General features: G+C 49.4%; 1 protein-coding gene across 1 annotated transcript in view; it reads left to right on the plus strand.

The window, feature by feature from the left end:
• The first annotated feature begins 11252 nt into the window (after positions 1-11252).
• bcas2 (BCAS2 pre-mRNA processing factor) overlaps positions 11253-24342 on the plus strand; it is a 32104-nt gene continuing 19014 nt past the window's right edge. Inside the window, exon 1 of the mRNA XM_070859148.1 lies at positions 11253-11419. Coding sequence (XP_070715249.1) covers positions 11327-11419 — 93 coding nt within the window. The 5' untranslated portion in view covers positions 11253-11326. The remainder of the gene's footprint in view (positions 11420-24342) is intronic.

The raw sequence follows: 24342 nt of genomic DNA on the forward strand, positions 1-24342 counted from the left end.
GCTTCCTCGCTGGACGGATCCGGAGAGAACAGAGCCCCGTAATATTCACGGACCCTGTTGTTGACGCCCTCCGGATCTGAGACGAGAGAGCCGTCGTCGGCCAGCAGCGTCAAGAGCTGCTTACGGACACTCTGCCTTTTTTCCAGCGAGTAGAAGAAGGGGGAGCCGCGGTCCAGATCCCGCAGGAACCGGATCCGCGACCTCACGAACGCGCCTCGGGACCCGACGAGCTGCAGGTCCTTCAGCGCGGCCTTCTTCGTTTCGTACACCGTCCGCAGGGCCGGGTCCTGGACGACTTGACCGAGACGGGTTTCCAGGTCGAGCACCTCTTTTTCTAGGCGCCCGACTCTGGCCGCCCGCCTCTTGGTCGACCCCCTCGCGTACTCTTGACAGAAGACGCGGACGTGAGCCTTGCCCACGTCCCACCATAGCCTCAAGGAGGGGAAGCCCCCCTGCTTCCTTCTCCAGTCGGACCAGAATGGACGGAACGAGTCCTGGAACCGCACGTCCTCCAGCAGCCGGTTGTTAAAGTGCCAGTACGCGGACCCCGTCCTCGCGCGGAGCGAAGCGAGCTCCGCCCACACCAGGTGGTGGTCCGAACACGGCACCGGCCGCATGGAGGCCGCCGGGACGCAGGAAACGTACGCCCGAGACACGTAAAGGCGGTCGACTCTAGACCATCCAACTCCAGGCCTCACCCAAGTAAAGGCGCTGGAGTCGGGGTGGAGATTTCGCCAGACGTCCACCAAGTCGAAGGACCCGACCAGGTCCCTCAACTTCTCCATCGCCGTCATGCACTGCGGGGCACCGGAGCGGTCCCTCGCCTCGAGGGTGCAATTAAAATCCCCCCCGAGGACAATGCAGTCGCCGACGTCGATGGAGCCAAGAAGAGCGGACACCTCTTCAAAGAAGCGCGTTTGCTGCGGGCCGGGATGAGGGGCGTACACGTTCACGAGATGGAGCGGCACGTCCCCCAGGCGAACCGTTACGTGCAGCAAGCGGCCTGGCACGGGCTCCTCGAACCCCAAGATCTCCGGCTGAAAATGCGGGCCCAGCAAGATGGCCACCCCACTAGAAATGGCGGTGAGGTGGCTCATGCGGACCTCTCCTTGCCATTCCAGGAGCCACGTGGCTTCGTCTCCCGGAACGGTGTGGGTTTCTTGCAGGAAGCACACCGCATATTTCCCCTCCCGCAGGAGCGAAAAATTGTCAAATCTACGGCGTGCCCCTCTGCCGCCGTTGATGTTGAGGCTGGCTATGGTTATCTTCATGGCAAAAGCATAGTGCAACCTCTACCTTAACCTATTGTGGGGGAGGGAGCGGAGTCTTTTGTTGAACTCCGCTCCTTCAGCAGCCCAGCGAGGAACTTTTTGAGCCGGCGCAGCTCAAGGCCTTGAGCCTTTAATAAGGGCCCGCCCGCGGCCATGGTTTTAGCGGCGGCGCGGACGGACGCGACGAGCAGCCCCGGCTCGGACCATCTTTCCAGGGCCAGACGGGCTTGGTCGCGGCGACCCCGGCACTGGACCAAAAAGTCCCGGAGTTCCTCTGCGGGAATGAGGAGGGTCTCAGTGGCGGCCGCGAGCAGATCCACCGCCTCACTGGCGATGGACTCGAGATCTTCACCCGCGTCCTCCACCGAGTCCCCGTCCCCCTCCGGGAGGTCGCCGCTAGCAGCCGGCCCGTCGACCGCACGAGGTACGGCAAACGGCCCGGCCGCTCCATCTGGCCCTGGCTCTGCCCCGATCCCACCCCCAGGATCGTCGGCAGAGGAGTCCCCACTGGGCTCTTTTAAAATTGGTGCTGGGTCGGGAAGCGACAGCGGAAGGGGTTCCTCCTCCGCCCCAGGAGCCGGGGAACACGGAGAGACCTGGTTTAGAAAATTCTCCAGGTCCACCAAGTCCCTCAGCTCCAAAGTAGGGGGCGAGGGTTGTTGTTCTTCCCCCTCCCCGCCGCCTCCCCCCAGCCCAGCGTGTACGGATTCATTAAACTTTTCCATTTTTTCAGTTTCTACCGAGTCGAGCAAATCCCGGGGGAAGTTGGGTATTGGCTGGGCGGGCTCAGGTTCGGCCTTTTCGGCCCCGCCCGCCTCGGTCCCCGGGATGCTCGACCCGGCGGCTACGCATTCTTCCTCTGGCCCCACGCCCCCCACGACAGGCAGATCTTCCACGCCCTCCCCAGGAGGCAGCGGCTGGGCAGCCTCGACTGCCTCACCCTCCCCGGGGAAAGACTCCTCGCGCCTGCAGCGCAATTTGGGGGCGCTGGTGGGGGACGCGGGACACGCGGCGGGCACCGCCTCCTCCGCGGAGGGATGTTGTTCCCCCTCCGCCTCATTGGGGCGGTGCCTCTTTTTGTTCCTGGGGGCGCGCGGAGTCAGGGAGACCTCCATGTCTGCCGAGGCCCCCCGCTCCGCCCCCCCCTTTTCCTTTTCTTGCCCGCGCCCGGGCCCCTCTGTGGTGTTGTTCAAGGGCTCAGGCACGGGCTCGGGGCACCCCGCGCTCGCCGGTGACGGGGTTGGGCTGAGCGCGGTGGTCAAATTATCTGGCGCACTGAGGGGACCCGCCTCTTGATGTTTTGCCTTCTTCCGCGCCTTCTTTCCGGTCGGACGCTCTCCCTCCCCCCCGCCGGAGGCCCTGAAAACAAAGGCCTCCGACGATGCCCGCGCACCTACGGCTCCCGGCACGCGGACGCAACTAGGGGGAGGGGTGGCGGCGGCGCCAGCCTTGGCCGCCTTCGGTGGTTTGGCGGCCTTGGAGGCGGGGCAGTTCTTACGAACGTGCCCCACCTCTCTGCAGGCATGGAACCGCACGCCGTCCGACGTCCAGAAGACGCGGTAGGCAGTCCCCTCGTGCACCACATTAAAAGACCCCTCCGTCGTCTCCTCCCGCGCCAGCCGGACAAAGAGCTGGCGGCGGAAGGAGAACACGTGGCGCAGGCTGCTCTCCCTGAGGCCGAGCGGTATGGGGTTGATCCCCGACCTTACCTCCCCCAGTTGGTGTAGGTGAGGGAGGAGGAGCCCAGCGGGAACAAAGGGCGGGACGTTCGATATAATGACCCTCTGCGCGGTGGCCTCGAGAGGGTCCACCGGCAGGAACGTCCCGCCCACCGTGAGCCCCTTTTCAAGGGCCAGGGACACCGCCCGCTCCGACCCCAGGAAGAACACGGCCTTCCCAGACATCTTGGAGGCTGCGACAATGGCCAAGGGGCCGACTACCCCAGCCATCGCCCGCACGCACTCCTCGATGCTCATTGTGGGGTGAGTGTAGCTCTTGACCCCGTGTTTTTTGGTGATTAATCTGAATGGTGGCAGGGCAGCGGGTGGCGCAGGAGGTGCCGTGGAAGCGGTTGCCACCTGCGCATATTTCCTTGCTGGCCCTGCCACCGGCGTGGATGGGGTCGCCATCACGGGGTCCCTTTAAGGGCTACACCCACCCCAAAGTCACAGGCCTTAATGGTCTTTATTGGCCTCGTATATTAACTGCGCAGAGGAGCCCTTAACGAGGCACCTCTCCCCTAGTTGGCAATTGGGGAGGGGCCTTGCTCCCTCTGCTCAGTTGTCTCAATTGTTTTTTTTTTAAATTAGGAGAAAGGGGCCTCAGAGAGAGAGGGGAGAAACAGAGTAACAGAGAAAGAGAGAGCGGGGTGGGAAGTGGGGGGGAACTACGAGGGCAGGTCTCCCCTCGCAGCTGTGGGTGGGTGCACTCCCCAGATGGCAAAACACAAAAAACACAGTCTTTGGGTTGGTCTTCAGGTGGGGGGAGAAGATGTCTTCACCTGGGGCAGCTAGAGCCACCAGGCACACACTCCTAACGATATTCAATTGGTGATGTAAAGAAACTTCAGCCTGGTAGCTCCAGCTATCCCAGGCTAGGCAATTGGGGGGGGGGGGTCAAATGTGTGTGGTGCCTAGTTGTAAGCAAGGCTCCCACACACACTTTCCACACACACACACCCCCCGCGATGTTCCGGCCCTCAGTGGTCTTCTTTCCTCCCCCCACCAATATAACAAAGTCTTTTGGGAAATGCACCCACACCCACCTGTAGAAATGGTAGAGTCTCCCTCCTTCCACACTGGATGTTTGTTGTTGGTCTTTCCCCCTCTCTCCAACTCCTTGCAGAATGGTAAAAAGTTGTTAAAAGTTTTCTGCTTTTTCCTCCTCTCCCTCTGGGTGAAAGTTGGAGGTGAAGCCCCTTCCTTCCTTCTCTTCCTGGGCTGTTCTCAGGGCTCTCCAGGCAGGAGCACAGGTTGATAGCTGCTCCTCTCACTGCTCACAGCTCCAACTGAGCAGGACACGCCTCCACTGCTCCACGATTGGTCCTTGTGCATGAAACTCTTTTTGGAGTTCACCTGCAAAAACATAAAACATTAAACGGTGCCACCCGACCTGGGTGACACTCCAGACATTTACAAGGCCCTTTTTTTTTTCCCCCTTTTTTTTCTTTTTTTTTTGTGTTTTTCTTTTTTTGGTTTTTTTTTGGGCACTAAAATCACAATTTTCCCCAGTGCCCCCTATAAAAGGGAAGGGGGACACTAAAAGCACCGGCAATTAAAACAAATTAAACTTAAAAACGTAAAATCAAATTAAAATTTGGTTGCCGGGCGTGATGATGCACTCCAGTCCCTTCGGTGCCCACCTCTCGCGGAAGGCCGCGAGCGTACCGGTGGACACCGCGTGCTCCATCTCCAAGGACACCCTGGACCGGATGTAAGAGCGGAAGAGAGGCAGGCAGTCAGGTTGAACGACCCCCTCGACCGCCCGCTGCCTGGACCGGCTGATGGCACCCTTGGCCGTGCCCAGGAGCAGTCCTACGAGGAGGCCTTCGGACCTACCCGCTCCCCTCCGCACAGGATGCCCAAAGATCAGGAGAGTGGGACTGAAGTGCAGCCAGAATTTCAGGAGCAGCCCCTTCAAATAATAAAACAGGGGCTGCAACCTTGTGCATTCCATAAAAACATGGAACACGGACTCTTCCAGACTCCTTGTGCATGAAACTCTTTTTGGAGTTCACCTGCAAAACATAAAACATTAAACGGTGCCACCCGACCTGGGTGACACTCCAGACATTTACAAGGCCCTTTTTTTTTCCCCCCTTTTTTTTTTGTGTTTTTCTTTTTTTGGTTTTTTTTTGGGCACTAAAATCACAATTTTCCCCAGTGCCCCCTATAAAAGGGGAGGGGGACACTAAAAGCACCGGCAATTAAAACAAATTAAACTTAAAAACGTAAAATCAAATTAAAATTTGGTTGCCGGGCGTGATGATGCACTCCAGTCCCTCCGGTGCCCACCTCTCGCGGAAGGCCGCGAGCGTACCGGTGGACACCGCGTGCTCCATCTCCAAGGACACCCTGGACCGGATGTAAGAGCGGAAGAGAGGCAGGCAGTCAGGTTGAACGACCCCCTCGACCGCCCGCTGCCTGGACCGGCTGATGGCACCCTTGGCCGTGCCCAGGAGCAGTCCTACGAGGAGGCCTTCGGACCTACCCGCTCCCCTCCGCACAGGGTGCCCAAAGATCAGGAGAGTGGGACTGAAGTGCAGCCAGAATTTCAGGAGCAGCACCTTCAAATAATAAAACAGGGGCTGCAACCTTGTGCATTCCATAAAAACATGGAACACGGACTCTTCCAGACTCCTTGTGCATGAAACTCTTTTTGGAGTTCACCTGCAAAACATAAAACATTAAACGGTGCCACCCGACCTGGGTGACACTCCAGACATTTACAAGGCCCTTTTTTTTTTCCCCCCTTTTTTTTTTGTGTTTTTCTTTTTTTGGGTTTTTTTTGGGCACTAAATTCACAATTTTCCCCAGTGCCCCCTATAAAAGGGAAGGGGGACACTAAAAGCACCGGCAATTAAAACAAATTAAACTTTAAAACGTAAAATCAAATTAAAATTTGGTTGCCGGGCGTGATGATGCACTCCAGTCCCTCCGGTGCCCACCTCTCGCGGAAGGCCGCGAGCGTACCGGTGGACACCGCGTGCTCCATCTCCAAGGACACCCTGGACCGGATGTAAGAGCGGAAGAGAGGCAGGCAGTCAGGTTGAACGACCCCCTCGACCGCCCGCTGCCTGGACCGGCTGATGGCACCCTTGGTCGTGCCCAGGAGCAGTCCTACGAGGAGGCCTTCGGACCTACCCGCTCCCCTCCGCACAGGGTGCCCAAAGATCAGGAGAGTGGGACTGAAGTGCAGCCAGAATTTCAGGAGCAGCCCCTTCAAATAATAAAACAGGGGCTGCAACCTTGTGCATTCCATAAAAACATGGAACACGGACTCTTCCAGACTCCTTGTGCATGAATCCCAAAAAGTTAGTTTGCAGGTGCAGCAGGTAATCAGGAAGGCGAATGGAATGTTGGTCTTCATTGCGAGAGCGATGGAGTACAAAAGCAGGGAGGTCCTGCTGTAACTGTATAGGGTATTGGTAAGGCCGCACCTGGAGTACTGCGTGCAGTTTTGATCCTTACTTAAGGAAGGATATACTGGCTTTGGAGAGGGTACAGAGACGATTCACTCGGCTGATTCCGGAGATGAGGGGGTTACCTTATGATAATAGATTGAATAGACTGGGTCTTTACTCGTTGGAGTTCAGAAGGATGAGGGGTGATCTTATAGAAACATTTAAAATAATGAAAGGGATAGACAAGATGGAGGCAGAGAGGTTGTTTCCACTGGTAGAGGAGACTAGAACTAGGGGGCACAGCCTCAAAATACAGGGGAGCCAATTTAAAACCGAGTTGAGAAGGAATTTCTTCTCCCAGAGGGTTGTGAATCTGTGGAATTCTCTGCCCAAGGAAGCAGTTGAGGCTAGCTCATTGAATGTATTCAAGTCACAGATAAGATAGATTTTTAACCAATATGGGAATTAAGGGTTACGGGGTGCGGGCGGGTAAGTGGAGCTGAGTCCACGGCCAGATCAGCCATGATCTTATTGAATGGCGGAGCAGGCTCGAGGGGCTAGATGGCCTACTCCTGTTCCTAATTCTTATGTTCTTATGTAACTGCAATCAATGGAGGCCCAAAAGCCTAAAGATTGACATAGTTGCATCATAGATGTAATTGCCGCTGTTTGTTAAAGCATCAAACTAGCAAGCTCAAAGAGTTAACTTCTCTATGGCAACAGCAGATGAGATATCTTTTCAACGGCACTCTGGGAGTCGGTAGGTTGACTTGACTGAAATAAGCCCAGGCAATAATGTTGCCAATGCGCAAAAGTACAATGAGGCCTAATCTCAAAGTTGTCACCTTCGCCACTTAGAAAGACAATGACAACAGGCACATGAGAACAACATCAGCTCCAAGTTCCCCTATAAGTTGCACACCATCCTGACTTGGAAATATATCACCGTTTCTTCAACGTTGCTGAGTCAAAATCCTGGAACTCCCGACCTAACAGCACTGTGGGAGCACCTTCACCACACGGACTTCAACGGTTCAAAAGGAAGGCGGCTCACCACCTTCTCAAGGGCAACTAGGGATGGGCAATAAATGCTGGCCATCCCGACTCCCGAAAATATCTATATTTTTGAAGAAGCGATGTTATATCATGCTTACGCTCACAGATATTTTTTTAAGGACGCGACTGCTGCCAACAACCCAGAAGTAGTTGCCCATGCGCAGTTCCAGTGTTTTTGTTTGTTGTCGCCGGACTTCCCAAATTCTTGTTGTAATTTCATTTATTAATTGTGTGAATTGTAAAATTTATTCAGGTCTGAGACACTGTTTTGTGCACTAAATTGTGGTTGGTCAGAGTCAGCAGTTTTCAGGTGGGGGACAGTTTGGCCCCAGCACCGTCTATTTTGCCGACGGCTAGTTGGGTTTGTTAATATTTTGCAAATTACTGTTCTGAGACTGGAAGCATTCGGAGATTCCTCTAACAGTTGTAGGGATGGTAGATTGGGAATCTAATGAAACTTCATCAGTGATGTGCTTCAGCACTTTTCACATCCTCCGTCTGCTGCGGCGAACGTTATTTTTAAAATTTGGGACAAGACAGAATGCTTCTACGCAGCCTTCACTTCGATTTTGTAATCATTTCATAAAAGCAGTCTCAATGTCCACACATGCCAATCAGAAAATAACCCAATGCTGCCTAGCAGCTTCATAATAGCTGACAAAGCCCCCCAAAAAGCTGACAGCTCAAAAACAGCCCTGGCTGTAGGCCTGAGACCTTACGATGGGGGATTTTATTACTACACTGGATGCCGGACAGGTGCAGCTTCCCTGAGCTACAGTGCACCTGTGAGGAAAGAGGTCCCCTGACAATCAAGAGAGGCAGAATGTCAACGATGCGACGTTATCCATGCACAGAAATATATCTGCAAAGCACCAGTTTCTTGATTTAAATGCAACAGTACCGGCTGTGTCAATTTAGGGCTCGGTGTAAAAGTTCTCAGTGAAACACCGTCACTTCCACACAGTCTTATTCCCAATTTATATTCTAGAATTGATCAGCAACCAGCTCCGCAGTGTGCTGTGGGATTAGCGCAGGGTGGTTCCGTAGCACCAGCTGTTGCAGGCATGCAGTTGCTCGAAAACTAAAAAGTGCGACTTTCATCTTTGCTTGCAGGCCTTTCCCAATACCCAGAGAAGGTCCACACAAGCCAGCAGGTGGAAAAAACACATTGCTGAACTGGTATGGGCAGGCTGAGCGCTTGATCCAGCTCTGACCAGAAAGTGGGGAAGCTGGTGCCTCTAGGGGGCAGCATTTATATTTGCAACAATGCTTGGCCAAAAAAACCTCTTGAGGTGGTTCTCTGCTTTAGGAACATAGGAACAGGAGTAGGCCATTCAGCCCCTCAAGCCTATTCCGCCATCCTCAAATCCATTTACCCGCCTTTGTTCCATATCCCTTAATATCCTTGCTTAACAAAAATTTATCAATCTCAGTTTTGACATTTTCAATTGACCCCCAGCTTCAACAGCTTTTCGGAGGAAGAGAGTTCAGATTTCCACTTTGTGTGAAGAAGTGCTTCCTCACATCGTTCCTGAACGGCCTAGCTCTAATTTTAAGGTTATGTCCCCTTATTCTGGATTAATGTTGCTCCCATGTCAAGCACAAAACTAAAAAAAAAAGCGATGGAATGCTGGATATACCAGCAGAGTAGGTTATGCCAAGCCCGTGTCCCATTGCACTCTCAATCCAACTCCTAGGGGATCATTTTAATCCAATCTACCTGACGGGAAGCCGATGGGATCAGATTGGCCATCCATTTTAATACTTCGTCTGATTCTACTGATTGGAAAGTAAAATTGTGCGGGTTGTAAAATGAGTGGTCGATTTGATCCCGGTAGTTTCATACCAGGTGGGTTATATTAAAATTAATCCCACGTCTTAGATGCCGCCTGTAACTCAGTTGTTAGCATTCTCGCCTGAGTCAGGTTGTAGGTTCAAGTTCCACTCCAGAAACGCACAAAATCTAGGCTGACACTTCAGTTCAGTATTGAGAGTGCTGCACTGTCAGAGGTGCCATCTTTTAGATGAGACGTTAAATCGCCTCTCGGGTGAATGTAATAGATCCCACGGCATTATTGCAAAGAAGAGCAGGGGAGTTCTCCCTGGTGTCCTGGCCAATATTTGTCCCTCAACCAACATCACCAAAAAAAATTTATCTGGTCATTATCACATTGCCGTTTGAGGGATCATGCACTGCAATTAGCTGTTACGGTTCCTACATTACAACAGCGACGACACTTCAAAAGTGCAGCATTGGCTGTAAAGGGCTTGAGGACGTCCTGAGGTCGTGAAAGTCGCTATATAAATGCAAGTTAACACTGTTGTGAAGTGCCTTGGGATGTTTTACTATGTTAAAGGCGCTATAGTAGTCTACACTATGTTACAGTTGAGCTACAGTACGCGGACGACGCTTGGGTCTGTGCACATTTAGAGGCTGAACTCCAAGTCATCGTCAACATCTTCATCAAGGCATACGAAAGCATAGGTCTTACACTAAACATCCGTAAGACAAAGGTCCTCCACCAACCTGACCCTGCCACACAGCGCTGTCCCCCAGTCATCAAGATCCACGGCACGGCCCTGGACAACATGGACCACTTTCCGTACCTCGGGAGCCTATTATCAGCAAAGGTAGACATTGACGACGAGGTTCAACGCCTCCTCCAGTGCGCCAGCACAGCCTTCGGCTGCCTGAGGAAGAGAGTGTTTGAAGATCAGGTCCTCAAATCTGGCACCAAGCTTATGGTCTACAGGGCTGTAGTGATACCTGCCCTCCTGTATGGTTCAGAGACATATAGTAGACATCTTATACAGTAGACATCTCAAATCGCTGGAGAAATACCACCAACAATGTCTCCGCAAGATCCTGCAAATCCCCTGGGAGGACAGACGCACCAACGTCAGTGTTCTCGATTAGGCCAACATCCCCAGCATCGAAGCACTGGCCACACTCGACCAGCTCCATTGGGCAGGCCACATTGTTCACATGCCTGACACAAGACTCCCAAAGCAAGCGCTCTACTCGGAACTCCAACACGGCAAGCAAGCCCCAGGTGGGCAGAGGAAATGTTACAGGGACAACCTCAAAGCCTCCTTGATAAAATGCAACATCCCACTGACACCTGGGAGTTCCTGGCCAAAGACCGCCCTAAGTGGAGGAAGAGTATCCGGGAGGGCACTGAGCACCTCAAGTCTCGTCACTGAGAGCATGCAGAAATCAAGCGCAGGCAGTGGAAGGAGCATGCGGCAAACCAGATTCCCCACCCACCCTTTCCTTCAATCACTGTCTGTCCCACTTGTGACAGAGACTGTAATTCCCGTATTGGACTGTTCAGTCACCTGAGAAACCACTTTTTGAGTGGAAGCAAGTTTCCTCGATTTCGAAGGACTGCCTGATATGATAAATAAAAGTTATTATTATAAGTCTTTGTGCAGAATCGATGAGCCGAATGGCCTCCTTCGGTGCTGTCCTCATTCTATGATTCTATCTTTTTTCATATGATAGATCTATATTCAGAGCTGGCAGCTTTTTTTGGAGCTGTTGGTCACCTTCTCCTAGCTTTATATGACTTGTCTTATCACAAAGCCATGTGAACACATGGGCCAAGATTTAAGTGAGTGACACTTGGCATCTCTGGGGTTTTGGGCGCTCACCGAGCCCGCATGCTCAAAAACTACAGGGCTTGTGCGCAGGCGCGGTACGATCCCATTGTTCGGGCCTTTGGCCTGCGCGTGCGCACTCGAGCCTGTCGCCAGGCCGCGGAAAGTTCGCGAAGTTTGTGGCCGTTGAAAGTGCGCGTAGGCGCAGTGGGCTGCGCGGCGAGTTTCCCCGTCTCTGAAGGCGCGCGCAGGCGCAGTGCGGTGAGCGGTGGGGAAGATGGCGGGCCCGCTCGCTGTTGCCGGCGATGTTGTGGTGGATGCGCTGCCATATTTCGATCAGGGCTATGACGCGCCGGGTGTGCGAGAGGCGGTGAGTGCGGGAGCGTGGCTCTTGTTGAGGAGACAGAGAGAGATGTGCACTGTGGGAGAGAGGGTCGGGCCAGGCCAGGCCGCCGGGGTCGGGGAAAGGTCAGTGGGGTTACAATAGAGGGAGGCGGCCAGCTCGCAAACTGGAGCCAGGGATGGTCAGTGGCACAAGGGGAGTCCAGAACACGGGCCCATCAATGTAACATGCTCACTAACCGGTTGGCCTTATGTTTTGAGGAGGTAACAAGGGGGGGTCGATGAGGGTAGTGGATGCATACGTAGTGTATAAGGCTTTTGACAAGGTCCCACGTGGCAGATTGGTCATGAAAGTGGATCCAGGGGAAAGTGACAATTTGGATCCAAAATTCACTTAGAGGCAGGATTCAAAGGGAAATGGTCGATGGATGTTTTGTAACTGGAAGGCTGTTTCCAGTGGGGTTCCGCAAGGCTTGGTGCTGGGTCCCTTCCTTTTTGTGGTATATTTCAATGATTTAGACCGGAATGTATGGGTATGGTTAAGAAGTGAGCAAATGATACAAAAATTAGCCGTGTGGTTGATAATGAAGAAAGCTGCCGACTGCAGGAAGATGTCAATGAACTGGTCAAGTGGGTAGAACAGTGGCAAATGGAATTCATAGAAACGTAGAAAATAGGTGCAAGAGTAGGCCATTCGGTCCTTTGAGCCTGCACCACCATTCAATAAGATCATGGCTGATCATTCCCTCAGTACCCCTTTCCTGCTTTCTCTCCATACCCCTTGATCCCCTTAGCCGTAAGGGCCATATCTAACTTCCTCTTGAATATATCCAACACACTGGCATCAACAACTCTCTGCGGCAGGGAATTCCACAGGTTAACAACTCTGAGTGAAGAAGTTTCTCCTCATCTCAGTCCTAAATGGCCTACCCCTTATCCTAAGACTGTGTCCCCTGGTTCTGGACTTCCCCAACATTGGGAACATTCTACCCGCATCTAAGCTGTCCTGTCCTGTCAGAATCTATGAGATCCCCTCTCATCCTTCTAAACTCCAGTGTATAAAGGCCCAGTTGATCCAGTCGTCTCGTATGTCAGTCCTGCCATTCTGGGAATCAGTCTGGTGAACCTTCGCTGCACTCCCTCAATAGCAAGAACGTTCTTCCTCAGATTAGGAGACCAAAACTGAACACAATACCAAGGCCCTGTACAACTGCAGTAAGACCTCCCTGCTCCTATACTCAAATCCCCTAGCTCTGAAGGCCAACATACCATTTGCTGCCTTCACTGCCTGCTGTACCTGCATGCCAACTTTCAATGACTGATGAACCATGACACCCAGGTCTCGTTGCACCTCCCCTTTTCCTAATCTGCCGCCATTCAGATAATAATCTGTCGTCTTGTTTTTTGCCCCCAAAGTGGATAACCTCACATTTATCCACATTATACTGCATCTGCCATGCATTTGCCCACTCGCCTAACCTGTCCAAGTCAGTCTGGAGAAGTGTGAGGTAATGCATTTGGGGAGGGCTAACAAGGCAAGGGAATACATGTTAAATGGTAGGACACTGAGAAGTGTAGAAGAACAAAGGGGCCTTGGAGTGCAGGTCCACAGATCCATGAAGGTACCAGGACAGGAAGATAAGGTGGTTAAAAAGGCATATGGAATACTTGTCTTTATTAGCTGAGGCATAGAATACAAGAGTAGGGAGGTTATCCTTGAATTGTATAAAACACTAGTTCGGCCACTTCTAGGATACTACATGCCGTTCTAGTCACCACATTACAGGAAAGATGTGATTGCACTTGAGGGTACAAAGGAGATTTACGAGGATGTTGCCTGGAGTGGAGAATTTTAGCTATGAGGAAAGATTGGATAGGCTGGGATTGTTTTCTTTGGAACAGGGGGCTGAGGGGAGATCTTATTGAGGTGTTTAAAATTATGAGGGGCCTAGATAGAGTGGATTGCAAGGACCTATTTCTGTTGGCAGAAGGGTCAACAATTAAGGGGCATAGATTTAAAGAAATTGATAGGTTTAGAGAGGATTTGAGGGGATTTTTTTTCAGCCAGAGGGTGGTGGGGGTCTGGAACTCACTGCCTGAAAAGAGTAGTAGGGGCAGAAACCCTCACCACATTGAAAGGGTACTTGGATATGCACTTGAAGTGTCGTAACCTACAGGCTATGACCAAGAGCTGGAAAGTGGGATTAGGCTGGATAGCTCTTTGTCGGCTGGCATGGACACGATGGGCCGAATTGTCCTCCTTCCATGCTGTAAATTTCTATGATTCTATGATTATCTCAAGGGGTTGGAATTCAATGATTTTGTGCAGTATTGTGTTCAGTTTGGGGCACCTCAGGAGGATATATTGGCTTTGGAGGGGGACCAGTTCAATGTTCCCTTTAATTTTTTTTGTGCAGCCCATTCAAATTTCCACGCATGCGTGGTTTTTCCTACTGTAAAGCTGGCAAGCAGCCTGTACAGGAATTACAGGCAGTTGCACGACTGCGCAGCTTAAAGGAAACATTGACGCAGTGCCGATTCACCAGAATTATATTGGGGCTAAAAGGGTTAAATTATGGGGACAGGTTGCAACGACTTGGCTTGTATTCCCTTGTTTAGAAGATTCAGGACTAATGTCCTTTTTAGGGAAGGAAATCTGCCATCCTTACCTGGTCTGGCCAATATGTGACTCCAGACCCACAGCAATGTGGATGACTCTTAACTGCCCTCTGAAATGGCCTAGCAAGCCACTCAGTTGTAACAAACCGCTACGAAAAACAATAATAAGAATAAAACCGGATGGATTACCCATATCGACCTCAGCTGCGGACACAACAACTGCACACCCAGCCTAGTCATCTCTGCAATGTCCTTGCCACTAACATCTGTGGACCTGTACCAAAATTGGGAGAGCTGTCCCACCGACTTGTCAAGCAACAGCCTGACAGTCATACTCACAGAATCATACCTTTCAAGCCAATGTCCCAGACTCCTCCATCACCATCCCTGTGTATATCCTGTCCCACCAGCAGGACAGACCCACCCGATGTGGCGGCACTTTAGTATACAGGGCAGGCAACACAACCTCTGGAACGCCCTGTCGTGGCTGCAGAGAACAGTATCTATCCCCCTGACTATACTATTCTCTCACCACCTGCTGCAGGCCCAGTCTGGCAGTTGTGTATTCAGGACTCAGCCAGCTCAGTCAGTAATAGTGCTACCGAGCCATTCTTGATGATGGACATGGAAGTATACAGTCGGGAGGGAGTGGCCCTGGAAGGCTTCAACGTTGACTCTGAACCCCACAGTGTCTTATGGCTTCAGGTCAAGCATAGGCAAGGAAACCTCCTACTGCCTTCCCTCAGCTGATGAATCAGTATTCCTTCATGTTGAACACCACTTGAAAGAAGCACTGAGGGTAACAAGGGCATAGAATGCACGCTGGATGGGTGACTTCCATATCCGTCACCAAGAGTGGCTCGGTAGCACTACTACTGACCCAGCTGGCTGAGTCCTGAAGGACATAACTGCCAGACTGGGCTTGCAGCAGGTGGTGAGAGAATAGTATAGTCAAGGGGATAAATACTGTTCTCTGCAGCCACGACAGGGAGTTCCAGAGGTTGTGTTGCCTGCCTGGTGACAGGGTTAAGGATATCTCCTCGCAGCTGGAGAAAAACATAGGAATGGGAGGGGGAGGATCCAGTTGCCATGATCCAAGTAGGAACCAGTGACATACGTAGAACTAAGAATGAGTTTCTGCTGTGGGAGTTTGAGGAGCTAAATTAATAAGCAGAACATCAAGGGTAATAATCTCTGGATTACTTCCTGAGCCACACGCAAATTGGGTTAAACAGATCATAGAGTTAAATGCGTGGCTCAAAGACTGGTGTGGGAAGCAGGGATTTCAATTCATGGGGCACTGGCACTAGTACTGGGGAAAAAGGGAGCTGTTCCGTCGGGACGGGCTCCACTTAAACCAGGGTGGAACCAGTGTCCTTGTGAATCGAATAACTAGGGCTTTAAAGTAAAAAATGGGGAGGGGAGGGGTCAGATGAGGAGAAATTTAGGAATCTAAAGAGGAAGGTCAATGCAATAGAGCAGTGTAGCGATTTGGATAAAAATAAGCAGAGTGACAGGAAAGGACAGAGAGAGTGATAGTGCAGCAGGGAATAATGATAACTAAATTAAAGGCTTTTTATCTGAGTGCATGAAGCATTAGTAACAAGATAGACAAACTTGTGGCACAAATAGAGATAGATGGGTTTGATCTAATAGCCATTACAGAGTCTTGGTTGCCAGGTGACCAAGGTTGGGAACTAAAGGCTACTTGATGTTTCAAAAAGACAGGCAGAATGTAAAAGGAGCGGGAGTAGCCCTGATAATAAAGGATAACATAAGGACAGTAGAGAGAAAGGATCTCGGCTCAGAAGATCAGGAAGTGGAATCGGTATGGGTGGAGATGAGGAATAACGAGGGGCAGAAAATAGTGGTGGGAGTAGTATATAGGCCCCCCTAACAGTAGCTATACCGTTGGACAGAATATTAATCAATAGTAGGAGCTTGTAACAAAGATAATGAAATAATCACGGGGGACTTTAATCTTCATATAGATTGGACAAATCAAATTGGCAACGGTAGGCTGGAGGACGTTAATGGAATGCATTTGGGACAGTTTCTGAGAACAATACATCATGGAACCAACCAGGGAACAGGCTATTTTAGATCTTATATTGTGTAATGAGTCTGGGTTAATAAGCAATCTCATAGTAAAGGACCCTCTGGGCAGAGTATATTCAAGGATGAGATGGATAGATTTTTGGAGTCTAGAGGAATCGAGGGATATGGAGATCGGGCTGGAAAGTGGAGCTGATCTTATTGAATGGCGGAGCAGGCTCGAGAGGCCATATGGCCTACCCCTGCTCCTAATTCTTTTGTTCTTAGAACCAACACGAGGGAATAACTTACTTGACATTGTCCTCGCCAATCTACCTGTCGCAGATGTATCTGTCCATGACAGCTTTGGTAGCAGTGACCACTGCGCAGTCCTTGTTGAGACAAAGTCCCTGAGGGCGTTGTTGTGTGGCACTATTTGCGAAATGGGGTACATTCAGAACAGATCTAGCAGCTCAAAACTGGGCATCCATGAAGTGCTGTGGGCCATCAACAGCAGCCGATTGTATTCCACCACAATCTGTAACCTCATGGCCTGGCATATCCCTCTACCATTACCATCAAGCCAGGGGATCAACACTAGTTCAATGAGAAGAGCATACCAGGAGCAGTGCCAGGCATACCTAATGATGAGGTGCCAACCTGGGGAAGCTACAACACAAGACTTGTGCTCTAGAACTGGCTACATCTCTAGCCATTCTGTTCGAGTACAGCTACAACACTGGCATCTACCCGATAATGTGGAAAACTGCCCAGGTATGTCCTGTCCACAAAAAGTAGGACAAATCCAATCTGGCCAATTACCTTCTCAAGGGCAATTAGGGATAGGCCTAATTCTAGCCTTGCCACGAAGCCCACATCCCATTTAATGAATTTAAAAGAAGCCCACTGGATTGGCACCCCATTCACCACCTTAAACATTCACTCCATCCACCACCAACGTACTGTGGCTGCAGTGTGTTGTGTACCATCTACAAGATGCACTGCAGCAACTCGCCAAATGTTCTTCGACAGCACCTCTTAAACCTGCAACCTCTACCGCCTAGAAGGACAAGGGCAGCATAGGAACACCATCACTTGCAAGAGGGATGAGGTCCTGCAGGCAGATTTTAGGGAGTTGGGGAAGAGATTAAGAAGCAGGACCCCAAAAGTAGTAATCTCCGGATTACTCCCAGTGCCACGTGCTAGTGAGTACAGAAACATGAGCATAGAGTAGATGAATGTGTGGCTGGAGAGATGGTACAGGAGGGAGGGCTTTAGATTGTTGGGGCATTGGGACTGGTTCTGGTGGAGGTGGGATCTGTACAAGTCTGACAGGTTGCACCTCAACAGGGCCAGAACCAATATCCTGGTGAGGGGATTTGCTAGTGTTGTTGGGGAGGGTTTAAACTAGCTTGGCATAGGGATGGGAAGCTGAGCATAGATTCAGAAGGGAGAAAAGCAGAGTTATCGTTGGAAGGTAGAAGAGTAGTAAGAGAGTTTGGAAGGGACAGCAAACAAAGGTTGAAAAATAGACAAAAAAGGAATTTGGCTGCGTTTAATGGTATATACCTCAATGCAAGGAGTATAGTAAATAAGTTAGATGAGCTGAGGGTGCTGATAGACACATAAAAGTATGATATCTTGGCGATTACTGAAACATGGCTTAAAGAGGGGTAGGAATGGCAGCAGAACATTCCTGTTTGCAGGATTTTCAGACAAGATTGAGGGGGTTAAAAAAGAGGAGAGGGTGGCTATATTGGTTAAATAAACAATTACAGCTGTGAGACGGGATGATATGTTATATGGATTGAATGAAAGAACAAAAATGGGACAATCACACTATAGACCCCCAAACAGTCTGAGGGAGATAAAAGAACAAATCTCTGACAAGTGTAAAAACAATAGGGCAGTAATAGTGGGGGATTTCGGTTATCCTAAAATTAGCTGGAATACAATCAATCAGTGTAAAAGGTATAGAAGGCACAGAATTTCCAAATTGCATGGGGGGGTGGGGGGAGTAGTTCTAGATTTAGTTTTAGGGAATGAAGCTGAGCAGGTAGATGGAATATCAGTGGGAGAGCATTTTTGTGGTAGTGATCATAATTCAATTAATTTTAGCATAGTTATGGATAAGGACAAAGATAGATAAACCAGGAGTAAAGGTTCTACATTGGGGGAAGGCCAATGTTGCTAGGTTGAGAAGTGATTTAGCAAAAATGGACGGGAACAGCTGCTTGAAGGTAAATCAGTCAGAGCAGTGGGAGGCATTCAAGAGGGAGATACAAGGGGTTCAGGGTAAACATGTTCCCACCAAGAAAATGGATAAACTGCCAAATTTAGAGCCCTCTGGATGACCAGGTGCATACAGGGTAAGATTTGGCAAAAAAGGGAAGCTTGTATCAGGCATCGAGAATTGAATACTGCAGAGAGCCGAGAAGAGTATAGAAAGTGTAGGGGTGAAATTAAAAATTGAAATTCGGAAAACAAAGAGAGGGCATGAAAAAATACTGGCAAGTAGAATCAAAGAAAATGCAAAGATGTTTTATAATTACGTAAAAAGCAAGAGGATAATAAGAGGGGACCAAAATGATAACCTATGTGTGGAGGCGGAGGATATGGATAAGGTACTTAATGAATACTTTGCGGCTGTCTTCACAAAAGAGGAATGACGATGCCGACGTTTAAGTTGAGGAGGAAGAGAGTGAAATATTGGATGGGATAAACATAGTAAGAGAGGAAATATTAAGGGGTTTAGCATCTTTGAAAGTAGATAAATCGCCTGAACCAGATGAAATATATCCTAGGCTATTAAAAGAAGCAAGAGAGGAAATTGCGGAGGCTTTGACCATCATTTTCCAATCCTCCCTGGCTATAGGAATGGTGCCAGAGGATTGGAGAACTGCTAACGTTGTACCATTGTTTAAAAAGGAAGGAAGGAAGGGTAAATCTAGTAATTACAGGTCAGTTAGTTAGCCTTGGTCTTGGCAAATTTTTGGAATCAATTCTGAGGGACAGTATAAAAGCTTCATTTAGAAAGACACAGACTAATCAAGGACAGTCAGCATGGATTTGTTAAGGGACGGTTGTATCTGACTAACTTGATTGAATTTTTTGAGGAGGTAACAAGGAGGGTTGATGTGGGTACTGCCTTTGATATAGTCTACATGGATTTTAGCAAGGCTTTTGACAAGGTCCCACTTGGCAGGCTGATGATAAAAGTAAATAGGATCCAAGGGAGAGTGGCAAATTGGATCCAAGATTGGCTCATAAGAACATAAGAAATAGGAACAGGAGTAGGCCATACGGCCCCTCGAGCCTGCTCCGCCATTTAATAAGATCATGGCTGATCTGATCATGGACTCGGCTCCACTTCCCTGCTCGCTCCCCATAACCCCTTATCCCCTTATCGTTTTAAGAAACTATCTATTTCTGTCTTAAATTTATTCAATGTCCCAGCTTCCACAGCTCTCTGAGGCAGCGAATTCCACAGATTTACAACCCTCAGAGAAGAAATTTCTCCTCCTCTCTGTTTTAAATGGGTGGCGCCTTAATCTAAGACAATGCCCTCTAGTTCTAGTCTCCCCCATCAGTGGAAACATCCTCTCTGCATCCACCTTGTCAAGCCCCCTCATAATCTTATACATTTCGATAAGATCACCTCTCATTCTTCTGAATTCCAATGAGTAGAGGCTGAACCTTCTCAACCTTTCCTCATAAGTCAACCCCTTCATCCCTGGAATCAACCTAGTGAACCTTCTCTGAACTGCCTCCAAAGCAAGTATATCCTTTCGTAAATATGGAAACCAAAACTGCACGCAGTATTCCAGGTGTGGCCTCACCAATAACTTATATAGCTGTAGCAAGACTTCTCTGCTTTTATACTCCATCCCCTTTGCAATAAAGGCCAAGGTACCATTGTTCCAAGGAGAACAACCCCAGCTTCTCCAATCTGTCAACATAACTGAAGTCCCTCATTCTTGGAATCATTCTCGTAAATCTTTTCTGCACCCTCTCTAAGACCTTCACATCTTTGAGATGCCCAGAATTGGACACAGTACTCCAGATGGGATCGAATCAGTGATTTATACAGGTTCTTCATCATTTCCACACTTTTGTACTCTATACCTCTACTTATGAAGCCCAGGATCCCGTAAGCCTTTTTAACTGCTTTCTCAACCTGCCCTGTCACCTTCAATGATTTATTTACACATACTCCCACGTCTCTCTGTTCATGCACCCCCTTTAGGATTGTACCCTTTAGTTTTCATGTTCTCTTCTCATTCTTTCTACCAAAATGAATCACTTCACACTTTTCTGCGTTAAACTTCATCTGCCACGTGTCCACCCATTTCACCAGCCTGTCTATGGCTTCCTGAAGTCTATCACTCTCCTCCTCACTGTTCACTATACTTCCAAGTTTTGTGTCATCTGCAAATTTTGAAATTGTGCCCCGTACACCCACATACAAGTCATTAATATATATCAAGAAAAGCAGTGGTCCTAGAATCGACCCCTGGGGAACACCGTTGTATACCTTCCTCCAGTCCGAAAAACAACCGTTCACCACTACTCTCTGTTTCCTGTCACTGAGCCAATTGTGTATCCATGCTGCCACTGTCCCTTTTATTCCATGGGCTTCAACTTTGCTGGCAAGCCTATTATGTGGCACTTTGTCGAATGCCTTTTGGAAATCCATGTACACCACGTCAACCACATTACCCTCATCAACTCTCTCTGTTACCTCATCAAAAAACTCGATCAAGTTGGTTAAACACGATTTGCCTTTAACAAATCCGTGCTGGTTTTCCTTAATTAATCTACACTTGTCCAAGCGACTGTTAATTTTGTCCCTGATTATTGTTTCTAAAAGCTTCCCCAGTACCGAGGTTAAACTGACTGGCCTGCAGTTTCTGGATTTATCTTTACAGCCATTTTTGAACAAGGGTGTAACATTTGCAATTCTCCAGTCCTCTGGCACTACCCCTGTATCTATGGAGGATTGGAAGATTATGGCCAGTACCGCCGCGATTTCCGCCCTCAATTCCCTCAGCATCTTAGGCTACATCCCATCCACTCCTGGTGATTTATCCACTTTAAGTACAGCCAGTCTTTCGAATACCTCTTCTTTATCAACTTTTATCCTATCAAGTGTCTCCACTACCTCCTCCTTCACTACACAGCATCCTCTTCGGTGAAGACAGATGCAAAGTACTCAGTTAGTACCTCAGCCATATCCTCTGCCTCCATGCGTAGGTCTCCTGTTTGGTCCATAATCAGCCCCACTCTCCTCTTACCACCTATATGCTACCACCTCCTGGGAAATTGCCCCGGAGGTTTGGGGGGGGGCTCTGTCCCGGCGGTGTCGCGTCCCACGGGTAAAGTTATCGCCGTGCGGCGCCGACCCCTCACCGCCACACACCGTACCCCTTCTGCCCCACGGGGGAAATTGCCCCGCGGGCCACATCCGCTCCCATGGCGTTATTTCAACGTCACCATCTTTATTGGTCAGCCGACTCTTGGGTCGGCCCAACCATGACGGCCCTAGCGTGGACTGGGCTGCTATCGCGCAGCCCAGCACTCCATATTGGGTTGCCCGGTCTCACACCTCCCTGGTGGCCCCGTGGTGGCCAGCAAAAAGCCATGCAGAGAGTGCACACCGGCCCTCCCCGTTAATGGAAGGGGGGAGGGGCGTTGTAGCGCGTCAGCGTCACGGCGCTGGCCTGCTTTGCTTCCTTTGAGGCTCAGTGGCAGGAAGCAAAGGGTAATAGTTAACGGGTGCTTTTGAGACTAAAACTGTAAGGGAGGGCGCTGAGCACCTCGAGTCTCGTTGCCAAGAGCATGCAGAAAGCAAGCGCAGGCAGTGAAAGGAGCGTGTGGCAAACCAGTCTTCCCACCCACCCTTTCCTTCAATGACTGTCACAGGTGGGACAGACAGAGACTGTAGTTCCCGTATTGGACTGTTCTGTCACCTAAGGACTCACTTTTAGAGTGGAAGCAAGCCTTCCTCGATTTCGAGGGACTACTTATGATGAAGGCTGTTTCCAGTAGGGTTCCACAGGGCTCAATGTTCGATCCCTTGCTTTTCGTAGTATATATTAATGATTTAGACTTAAATGTAGGGGGCATGATAAAGAAATTTGCAGATGATACAAAAATTAGCCACGTGGTTGACAGTGAGGAGGAACGCTTTAGGTAGATATCAATGGACTACTAGTCAGTTGGGCCGAAAAGTGGAAAATGGAATTCAATCCGGAGAAGTGTGAGGTAATGCTTTTGGGGAGGTGCAACAAGGCAAGGGAATACACAATAAATGGGAGGATACTGAGAGGTGTGGAGGAACAGAGGGACCTTGGAGTGTATATCCACAGGTAGCAGGATAGGTCGATAAGTTAGTTAAAAAGGCATATGGAATGCTTTCCTTTATTAGCCGATACATAGTATATAAGAGCAAGGAAGTTATACTAGAACTATATACAAAACTAGTTAGGCCACTGCGTACAGTTCTGGTCACCACATTACAGGAAAGATGTGATTGCATTGGAGAGGGTACAGAGGAGATTTATGAGGACGTTGCCAGGATTGGAAAATTTTAGCTATGAGGAAAGATTGGATAGGCTGGAGTTGTTTTCTTTGGAACAGAGGCTGAGGGGAGATTTAATTGAGGTGTATAAAATTATGAGGGGCCTAGATAGAGTGGATAGGAAGGACCTGTTTCCCTTAGAGGGGTCAATAACCAGGGGGCATAAATTTAAAGTAGTTGCTATAAGGATTAGAGGGGAGATGAGGAAAAGAAATTTCACTGAGGGTGGTAGGGGTCTGGAACTCACTGCCTGAAGAGCTGTGACCTTCAGGGCTACGGACCAAGTGCTGGAAGGTGGAATTCGGCTGGGTAGCTCTTTTTCGACCGGCACAGACACGATGGACCAAATAGCCGCCTTCTTTGTCATAGTTTTTTTCTATGATTTCTTACTATTCTTTCTAAGTTGCACCCCATTCTGACTTGGAAATACATTGTTATTCCTTCATCATCACTGGAACTCCTTCCCTGGCAGCACTGTGGGAGTACCTTCACCACATGGACTGCAACGATTCAAGAAGGCGGCTCACCAGCACCTTCTGAAGAACAATTAAGGATGGGTAATAAATGCTGGCCTTGTCAGTGACTCCCACATCCCAGGAAGGAATTAAAAAAAAAAAAAAATCTGATTGAGGTGTTTGATAAAGGGACTCACTAGGTTAGATACAGAGAATCTATTTCCTCTGGTGGGGAAAATCCAGAACAAGAGGGCATAATTTTGTAAATGGAAATCAAGAGCTAAGGATCAATGGCGGGCAAATGGAGTTGAGGTACAAATCAGCCATGATCTAATTGCATGGTGGAACTGGCACCAGGGGCTGAATAGCCTGCTCTTGTTCCGATGCAGATGAAGTGATCAAAGCAGGTAACATTGTTGTATTTGAGGCTTGAAGCATACATGAGGGGCAAGAGGATATGGAGACAGGATGGGAAGATGCATTTAGAGTGGGAGGAGACTTCTGTAAGTATAAACACCAGCATAAGCAAGTTGGGCCAAATGGCCTGATTCTGTGCTGTAGATTCTTTGCAGCATCAGCAGGCTAGGCCGGTGAGAGTGAGTAGGGCTGAAGGTGTGTGTGTGTGTGTGTGAATGGAGCAGGGGTCAGAAGGGACTGAGCAGGAGATGCACAATAATGGATTGGGGAGGAGAGAAAGAGATCCTACATGAAGTTTGTATAGGTTGGGGGAGAGGAAAGAAAGAAAAGAAGAAAGACTTGGATTTAAAAAGAGCCTTTCACGACCACTGGACGTCTCCAAGCGCTTTACAGGCAGTTAAATACTTTTGGAGTGTAGTCACTGTTGTAATGGAAGAGAAGAGAATAGAGGGAGATGAAAGGGATTATTGGGAAGAACTCTTTTAATGACACCCCTGAAAGAAGTGATGCAGAGTGATCGCCAAGTAGCAGGTACAAAATGGACCTCCTGCACATGAGGTGAAATCTGGGATGGAACTTTATGGTGAACATGGTGTCATTAGATGTCCCAGTGCAATAATGTTTTTTAAATTGAGAAACTCAACTGTGATGCCCTCCCAAGTTGAATTTAACTCTTTGATAAATTCATCTGCCGCCCTGAGCCTTTTCAAATGAGCATTTCCATGGGTCAGGTACCATGTCTTGTAAACCACCTACAATCCCGTGCATCTCCACGTTCATGGCTATCTTTATTGCCCTCAAAATTGATAGCTCATCCTCTGATTCTTTCCAGTAACGCCATGATTC

Source organism: Pristiophorus japonicus, chromosome 17 (assembly GCF_044704955.1).
Source record: "Pristiophorus japonicus isolate sPriJap1 chromosome 17, sPriJap1.hap1, whole genome shotgun sequence".
NCBI lineage: Eukaryota > Metazoa > Chordata > Chondrichthyes > Pristiophoridae > Pristiophorus > Pristiophorus japonicus.